General features: G+C 36.1%; 1 protein-coding gene across 13 annotated transcripts in view; it reads left to right on the top strand.

Annotated features, from left to right (window-relative positions):
- Window positions 1-9415, top strand: part of LOC108626077 (diacylglycerol kinase eta) — a 14172-nt gene extending 4757 nt beyond the window's left edge. For 8 of the 13 annotated variants that reach the window (XM_026814575.1, XM_026814582.1, XM_026814574.1 and 5 more), the window contains 15 exons: window positions 767-1089; window positions 1177-1488; window positions 1552-1703; window positions 1806-2055; window positions 2130-2392; window positions 2453-2709; window positions 2780-3071; window positions 3194-3421; window positions 3491-3593; window positions 3673-3942; window positions 4016-4310; window positions 4401-4721; window positions 4792-4887; window positions 4961-5092; window positions 5163-9415. In XM_026814575.1, the coding sequence (XP_026670376.1) occupies window positions 767-1089; window positions 1177-1488; window positions 1552-1703; window positions 1806-2055; window positions 2130-2392; window positions 2453-2709; window positions 2780-3071; window positions 3194-3421; window positions 3491-3593; window positions 3673-3942; window positions 4016-4310; window positions 4401-4721; window positions 4792-4887; window positions 4961-5092; window positions 5163-5453 (3585 nt within the window). In that variant the 3' untranslated portion in view covers window positions 5454-9415. The remainder of the gene's footprint in view (window positions 1-766; window positions 1090-1176; window positions 1489-1551; window positions 1704-1805; window positions 2056-2129; window positions 2393-2452; window positions 2710-2779; window positions 3072-3193; window positions 3422-3490; window positions 3594-3672; window positions 3943-4015; window positions 4311-4400; window positions 4722-4791; window positions 4888-4960; window positions 5093-5162) is intronic. The other 5 variants (XM_026814577.1, XM_018026505.2, XM_026814580.1 and 2 more) reach the window with 4 other exon arrangements.
- The last annotated feature ends 162 nt before the right edge of the window (window positions 9416-9577 follow it).

Below are 9577 nucleotides of genomic sequence, written 5' to 3'. Positions count from 1 at the left end.
TTTTAAAAAATGCGTTTCTAAAGTGCATAAACTTTTGGGATTGACTGTATAGCCAATACATCCTTAAATCAGATATTCTTTTCGTCGAATTCGTTAGAACAGCAATCTTTAAATATGAGGACATTAAGACACACTGTTTGAAATAGTTGACTCCTATTGTCTCTACTGTAAAAAGTTCTATTGAATCCCTGTGAACGGAATCCATATGTGAATCCTTAAATTGTTTTTTGAACGGATCACAAAATTCACGTTACGTAGTTTTTGATGAACATCTATTATTGTAATCTGTAGTTGCACCTCCGGTAAAAGCTTTCTAGAAGCATTAAAGATTGTTAGTTTATATATGCAATAAAAGAGTTAGAATATAGAAGTTCATATTTTGCACAGAATAAGCTGATATTAATTACGGTGGCACCTCGGGTCTGGGGCTGCGTTTTATCGCAAGGGAAGATGTTCAAGAAGAGAGTCGTTCGGTAGCCGAGGTTCCACTGTAAAATGTTTGTACTTTTTTTGTTGTAAGAAAAGAACTTTTCTCTGAATGTTTTGATTATTGCTTTGCTTATTTGCGATGTATGTTGTGCGATAGATTGAGAGATACATTCTTATCGTGTCTCCACGTTCATGTACTTCCTCTACATGTACATAATTATACGAGACCCTCGAGATTTTGAGAGATTGTCCCGAAACATTAGTTCCTAAACATAGGATACGTGACTTCTTAAACTTGTAATGGGACTTTTTGTTTCTTTGCAAAAATTCAAAATAGAAGCAGTGTCAAGTTGGAGTCTTACCATTGGGAACGGGAAATGATTTGGCGCGTGTATTGGGCTGGGGCTCCTCGTGCGATGATGATGCTCATCTGCCTCAGTTGTTGGAAAAGTACGAGAAAGCAGGCACAAGGATGCTGGATCGATGGAGCATTATGACGTTCGAACGTAGCATATCTTTGGCATGTCACAAAACTGACTTAAGTCGATCCAAAACCACGTTAAAATCCGACATCGCCCACCAATACGAAACTAACGTTATTACTCATATAACAAACATTTTACAGTCGGACGAGGAGGATGTAGTTTTATCTAGCATTAGGTAAATCATCAATGATCAAATACATTCAAGTATTCTGGGATGTATTAAACGACTAAAGCATTTTAATAAATGCTTGTCTGTTCGTAGAATTTTATGTAGCACAATAAAAGATTTTGCAACGTATATAATGGAAAATATAAACACAGAGGACCAACAAGTGAAAGATAAATGTAAAATACTTCAGGAAAAGCTTGATTTGTTTTTACATATATTATGTAAAGAGGAGGGATATCTGGGTGAGCAGATAGAAAATGACACTGATAATATCGCTTTGAACACCGTTTTGCCTGAGAATTGTGAAAAGGGAGTATTAGAGAAACCAGAGAAGGATATAACAAATTTGAAGAAGGTGGTGTTAAGGAGGAAGCAACTTATAGAGAAGGAAAACGTTATGTTGAGGTGAATTAAACATATATAAATGAGAAACTGTGGATGACTGGTTGTATTCGATCATGATTTTAGAGCAAACAGTTTGAAGAAAACGGTGAGGAGACTCGTGGAATATTCTCAGATAGTTCTGGACGAGCAGATCGGTGTAAATACGAAGCATGCCACTAAAGTGGCGACTACCAATATTTCGTTAGATGACAGTACGGTAATCAGTTCAGTATCAAGTAAGTTTATGAAAGACCAAGCATCGAATTTTTAATTCTTCTGATGTACTTATTTTATTTTTTTTTTTTGTAATAAATATTTACGTTGAAAATGTACTCCAGATGAAAAGGAACAATTAGATATTCCCGGTTTAAAAGTGGACCACGTTGATAGTAATTTATCTATAGGAGCACTAATAGAGTCCGCGAAAAGTACGGATAATTCGACGTGCACCAGTCCTACCCCAAACGTAGCATCGTTGAGCCCGATACCTGATATCAGGAGGGACTCTCAGCCCGAAGAATTATTAACGTTACCTGCTCCCGACGGTTTTGCTGACAGCAGGCGGAACAGTGAAAATTTACCACAAGTGTGAGATATATTATTTCCCGATTCATCAAATTTAATTACTTAAAAATAACGCGTCTCTCAATTTTAATTCGCAGTTCAATGGACTTTGAGGAATCTCAACCTGCGCTTACAGATGAACAAGAACAAGAAGAACAAGAAGTGGAAACGCCTGTAAATGATTCTAATAACGCGGACATGTCCTCGGATTTTCAAGTCAGCGTTACGAGAACTACCTTCGAGACTAGTTCACCCTCCGAGGATGGAACTACGCAAGATATCTCCTCGGATATGGATTCGATTCAGTCACCGGTGCACGAGTCAAGACTTGAGAATAAACCAAAAGCCGAAGGATCAAAGTGTAAGCGGTCGCATTGTCAGTATCGATAACATTATTCCTAATGTATATTTTATATATCAGCATACACAGGTGGCGATACGTTTGATTCGGAGATCAGACATATCGATTCACCCGACAATTCAGAAATGGTCACCAGTGAGATACAAAACTCCGAGAGTTTAATGGGACAAGATCTGACCAGCACGATGAACGGAGATGAATACGATTCCGTGAGAGAGTATATGGAAAACGAATTGGAAAGTACTGATGTCACTAATGAGATTGCTAGACGTTCGTATAAGAGGTCAACCAAAAATTATTCAACCGCAGAACTGGAGGTATTTCAAACGCGACTCGTAATTTACTGTGAATATTTAAGGCATCATGTTGATGTTAAACATTCTTTAGAATAAAATGAAATACAAAACGGTATCGCATGGACAGAACTCGAACGATGCTAAGAAATGTAAGGAATCTCAAGAAGGCAAAGCATCTGATTTATTAAGTCCTGTATGCTGCTTCACTGTTTCTTCGGACGCTACTCCGACAAACGAAAAGCCTAATAATTTTCCACCTACGATAAGTGTTATAATTAATCCTCCCAGTCCGTCGATGTCGATCGAGAGCAAACACGATTCAGACGCGGAATATAAAATGAGTCCTTTTTTAAGACGACACATTAATGACAGCATGGAAAGGTGTAAGTTATTACTATCATTTATATATACTTTCAAGTCGACGGTGTAACGTTCTTTATAAATTATATGTAAACTTGATTCAGCTCTTTCTTTCTCGAACATAATTAATTTTACATATATTTAGTAAGCGTTGAACTACCGGAATCGGGTTTCTCGCCGCAAGCGACTCGTCGGATAAGCAGCGGAAGTTTGCTGAAAGCATCGGAGATCGTGTCTCTAGCTGCTACAGCCGCGAAGTTCGGTGGTTCCAACGTGAGTTTGCGTCACGAGAAATCCAAGTCCATCGACAAAACGGAGGATGTTAAGAAACTTCCGATCATAAATCCTTTGGTTCAGCTGCCAATGTGGCCGGGTAAGATACGTCTAACATTATTCTTTTTAATCTACCAACTAGAATCTTGGAACGTTTATGTCGTTATAGATGTTAGCGGAGGAGCAGGGTTCATTAGTCAAGCACTGCTCGCGAACGCGGATGCGCTCTGCGCTGCAGTATCGCCGTTAATGGATCCTGATGAAACATTAATGTAAATTTCATATTCTCAATAATAAACAGTAGAAAAGATGTTATACAATGGAAGTTCATGATTCGTTCTGTAATTACAGGGAAGGCTATTTCGAACGCTGCGTTATGAACAATTATTTCGGGATTGGAATAGATGCAAAAATTAGCCTTGACTTTCATCATAAGAGGGAGGAGCACCCAGAGAAATGTCGATCGCGAGCGAAGAATTATATGTGGTACGGTGTACTGGGATCGAAACAGTGGCTACAGAAAACATACAAGAATCTCGAACAACGAGTGCAGTTGGAATGCGACGGTCAACGAATACCATTACCGTCTTTGCAAGGAATCGTTGTCCTGAACATTCCAAGGTAAATCAGATCGTAATTTGTACGAGGCGTTTTGTAAAACAGCATTCTATAATACGATATTGTTGATTTTTAGTTTTATGGGTGGTACGAATTTCTGGGGAGGCACGAAGGAAGGAGATCTGTTTTTAGCACCCTCGTTCGATGACCGGATATTGGAAGTCGTAGCTGTGTTCGGTTCCGTACAAATGGCCGCATCGCGACTTATTAATTTACAACATCATAGAATCGCGCAATGCCAAACGGTGCAAATTAACATCTTGGGCGAGGAAGGGGTGCCTATACAAGTCGACGGCGAGGCTTGGGTCCAACCGCCTGGAATTATACGTATTATACACAAGAATCGCATGCAGATGCTTTATAGAAACAGGGTAAGTAGCATATTGATTTACTGAGGAAGTGTACGCGCTGAAACGCGACGATAGTTACGTCTGATTTATATGTATAATACGCTTCTCTAGGCACTCGAAACATCGTTGAGAACATGGGAGGAGAAACAACGCAATACGTCGAACGCAATATCTCAATCATCATCTACTTTAAGCAATACGCAGTTGCAATCGCAGACTAAGTCTCTACAAGCGTATAGTAAGCCGGCGCATCTGAACGACGAAGAGATGTATATTTTGCTAGGATTTATCGAAATGGTTACTACCTTGGTCAAATGGGTCAAACTCCTTATTATATCCCATCCGAGTTTGGAGCCAGATTTATACCAAGTCGCTGCGCGAACGGCGGAGGCGCTTGAACAGGTTCATCCGGACGGAAAAATTTTGCAGGGAGTTAGTAATTTTTTATAATCAAGACAATTCGTATCGTAAATCGCAAGGTATTTTAAATTTTTCTCGACAGACTAATTTAAGACCAATGGTGACCGAGTTGGTGTCGAGTGCAAGACAGCTCTACGAAGACTCGTGCGAACTGCTTCGAGAGAAGGCGCATAATTTAGTAAGTGTCTCGTATCTCATTGTAGACAGTGTGTGTGTGACAATTCTTTAACGTCTCGTGCTATGTAATATAGAAATTACGCGAGGACTTGGAAACCAAGTTGTCGTTCGCTTTGGCCAGTATGGAACAGGAATTGAAGAAGTGTACCTTCGATGAAGGAGGCACGGGATTGGTGTACTTTCAGAATGCACCGTCCGAGGAGCAGGTACAATTTTTAACTGAGACCGTCCTCTTTGTACATACCGGAAATGAGTGTTTAATAAAATTACTTTTAGGGAGACAAAAAGAATCGTCATAGAGGTTTGTTCTGGTTAAAGTTCCGGCGTTCAGGAGGTACCTGCGGGGTGCATCCGGCCCGGGAGCAGGTGACGATGTGGGGCGTGCAGGAGGTTTGCACCTGGCTGGAGAGCCTGCAGCTGGGCGAGTACACCGAACAGTTTGTCTCGCACGATGTACGAGGTAGGGAACTGTTATCACTAGCCCGTAGAGATCTCAAGGAGCTCGGTATTACTAAGGTAGGACATGTTAAACGAATCTTACAAGCTATCAATGACTTGAATAATTAGGTATACGATGCTTATTTAAACGTTTCAAAGTATAAAGTATACAATCATTAAACGAGTAGTATGTTATAATAATGATATACAGTTGATTACCAGGACATATTCAAATATACATTGGATTCTATTAAAAACGTAGACGTTTAAATCTACACATAGATCATTTGAAAGAGTAGAGAAGAGATTCGATAATTCTTATAATTAAAAATCTCGTGCAATGATAGAACGCACGTGACACGACTGTTCTAATAAATGGGCGGCACTCATGTGTCACAGCAGTGTTATAGAAGAAATAATTTCTAAACTGCTGTGCAATAATGCTTGTGCCAAAGTGTGGAACTGATCTTACACAAGAAAAAACAAGCACAGTTTTCTGTCTTTCAAAGAACACGAGTACGTTGCAATTATAAAATTTTCCGCAGCACTGCTGGACACAGCATTTATTAAGCAAACTTCAGTACGAAATTTAATTCAATTATAATTTAAGTTAAATCAGTTCCTTTGTATGTTGTACAAAAGTCAAAGACTAATGATCACGTTTCATAATGTAAATTATGTATATAATTTTAGAGATACGCGTTGTGTTGGCCTTTTTTACCTTTTTTTATATATCTACGTCTATTATGATTTAAAGTTTCATCATATTAAGTTCACTTGCAACAGTATTAATATTATATTTAAAAGATATATTCTAAATTTAGATGTAAAATAAGTGTCACCCGTTATTGCCTAATTTGTATAAGTGTATTCTATTTACGGCTTAATAGTTTCGCTCTCGTTTTAGTTTCACCGGAAACTGAAATGTGCAAAGAAACAGAAACACGTGTATGTATTACTTACCTGATGATTTCATAAAATGATTTGTTCGATGTTTTTCGATGAATTTCGAACACCTTCAGAATTTCTTGAAGTGATCCGCATAATTTTCTTTCGATGTATTCAGGTATCAATCTGTACACGAACACATCTACCCGTGCACAATCAAAAATACATTGTACATAATATAAAAATGACACACTGTGTACATATAAGTGCTCTACAATTTTTTTAAACTCGTTATTTAGTACTTACACTGTTTGATCATGTTTAAATTTCTAAACAAGACGAAGAACTCTCTATATTCATAAAAACATTTTTATGATAACGGAACATAATTAAATGAAAGTGAGATTTAATTTCTAAAATACGATTAAAACGAGGACGAGTCGCGAACGTTGACGATGAGGAAATACGTGTGTGAAACACCCGCTGATGGCAATAAAAATATCATGTACAAATGTAATAAGGAAACAAACGCAGTAACAAATTTCTAAATAATAACTTCAACGTTACGATGCTAAAAAGCGAAAAACCAAAAAAAGGAGAAGTTATCCCGAAAAAGGTTAGCGCGCGATTGACAATTAAAATTTGCGAAGTACTTAAGACCCTTTTGATTATAACATTTAACATTCAAAAATAATCTCTTATAAATAAGCTTGTGAAGCTAATAATACTGTAGTTACTATTATAACTATTACCGTTATTCTAGTACATAAGTATGATTTTAAACTTACAAACGTAAAATAAGAGGAAACCAAACGTTATGTGTCAAAAACCTATTCGAACTGCCTGTAGTCAAATTGTTGGGAGACGCGTAACAGTCTCTTGACAAGGACAAGACTGCAAATGTTTATGCATTTGTGAGAAATTTTATCCTGGAAAAAAGTGAATGCAAAGATGTTCGAATTTGCAGTAAATCTCGTTGTCTCTTTAATCATTTCTTCCTTAACTCTGCATGTGATCTTCTGTGCGATCGAGCTCTTGTTTAAATACAATATAGGTTAAGTTTGCATAAACATACGCAGTCTATTTATTATTTCGCATGCTCAGCCTCAATCTTATAGATGAAAATGATAGAAGATCAACTGTAATAAAAGAATACTAATTTCTTTTAGACTGACACAATATGTATAAATTATTTTTACGTAGCTCGTCATTTTATTGAAGAAACTCAGTAAATTAGTTAGGGGTAGAGCATGCATCGACGATGTCTTAGGAGTCCCAGTTTCGAATTTATTTCTTTAACATGTACAGATATCCGGTCCTCTGCGTGTTGTAATATTTAATTGGAGAAACGTGTATTTAGATTACAAATTTCTGTGTGTACAAAACGTGTGCTTTACTGCACGCGTGGCTGCGTGTCTTAAACACGTCTGTGTGAAATTCGTTGATCCACGGTGAATTAATCCATTTAATGAACGGTATATCATCACGTTAGATCGTTACAGTATACCGTGTTACACAGTTATTAATTTCTGCTGCCAGACATTACGCAGTGTATATTAATGATTCTATATCTTGCGATTGATCTCAATGTTCTTATACTTCACTTTTTCTAGTCCAATATTTTTATTATATAAAGAGTATTGAATTACTATACGTGTTCATATTTTCACACGGATACTTCAAATTCCTTTCGTTACATTAATTTAAATGTAATAATTTAATGGGAAGAATGTAAGTCAGTTGGAGAATTTTAACGCACATCCTAACGAAAAGAAACATAACATATTTCGATCCATCGATTCGATAACTTATTAAAGAAGGAGTTACAGTTAAACTGCTCTTCGGTAATATATTGAAAGAAACCTTTTGGAGGTACTCTGACTTGACCTAAAACAGTTTGTTCGTTACACCCTTGCCTTCTCAAGTAATACTTAAATGCTCAATCTATGAATAAATTAATTTTTTCATAATGATATAAATTTTCATTCCAAACGAGGACAGAAGTGCCTACCTAGATTTTCTAATCTTGAAACGTTTACAAGCAGCGTTTAATTGACTGGCGGTCATGTTATAATTAGACTGCGGATGTTTATGATGCAATCACAACATTTGCTGTAAAAGAAGCAATACGATTGAAGAATGATACATTGTTCAATCTATCATACATTGTTCAATCACTTGTCCACAGAATATGCAAAGAGAGTATATTATACAGGGTAAAATATCGACTTTCCAGTTTTTCTAATAATAAAATGATCATTTCAATTGTACACTTTATTCTGTTTTATATCACAATATGTTTTACACATAAATATCTCCGCAGTATAATCGTAACAAATTACATTCTGCATTCCAAATTTTACGTTAAATAATCATCGATGGTACTGGATCATAGAAATGATTTTCATGCGTTGTCTATCAAATACTGTACGCAGCAGTTACAATAAGTTATATTCGTCAGTATTATAATAACATTAAGGTGTTAATTTGATGATTGAATATTTAAGATTACTGAAAATCTCTAGCCAGAAAATAGTAAGCTAATAATAACGACGCACGTATGTTACACGATATATAAATATCGATAAACCACCGTTCAAAAGCATAGTTCGAAATCTTATTAAACTAAAGACACAGCGTAGAGATATTCTGTTAGAATAGTACCAAGGGAATCTTATATTTTCGACTAAATACGTTTAAATAACAGTTGAAAGTTGACTTAAAAAGAGATAGATCTGCAACGCATCGCTATGTGTATTATTTGGCTCAGTTAAATTTAAATTGTAGAATTGGATAGGATAAAAACCCATTGTACGCGAAGAACGTAATTCATAATCTTTCCCTTTTTCGATATAAGGTTGTAAGGATCCTAATAAACTTCTAAACTGTGATAAATAACAGACACATTTTAGTAGCGAACGTATTAACACGCTATTAGTAGTATTTCGATAACTATTATTGTATTTCGTTAAGAAACGTGTTTCATTTCGAAATTAAAAACGTGTTTATCACTCTTGCTTCCTTTACTTAAGATACGATATAATGTATACGTCTATCCTCCAGATCTGATTTGTTCAATGATTTGCAGGATGCGTGCGTAATAATAAAAATTCGGCTAATTATGTATGTTATATTAATGTCATATAATTATGAAGTGTACCAAATATTTAAATAAAGAATTTCTTCTTTGAGGGCTAAATCAACCCAGGTTTTATTATATTGTTTCTACATCCATAGTCAATTAATTTTTTTTAATATTCTGTATACAATAAACGAGTAAAAATAGTTCACATCTGAATCTGCTCTTTCCGTAAATTAATATCTTCTGCAATAAGATTTACATATTATTATTGTCTGCAATTATT

This window comes from Ceratina calcarata, unplaced genomic scaffold (genome assembly GCF_001652005.2).
Source record: "Ceratina calcarata isolate Rehan_Ccalc_2016 unplaced genomic scaffold, ASM165200v1 scaffold39.2, whole genome shotgun sequence".
NCBI classification, from domain to species: domain Eukaryota; kingdom Metazoa; phylum Arthropoda; class Insecta; order Hymenoptera; family Apidae; genus Ceratina; species Ceratina calcarata.
Note: the sequence above shows the minus strand (reverse complement) of the source record. Positions and strands in the feature narration are given on the sequence as shown.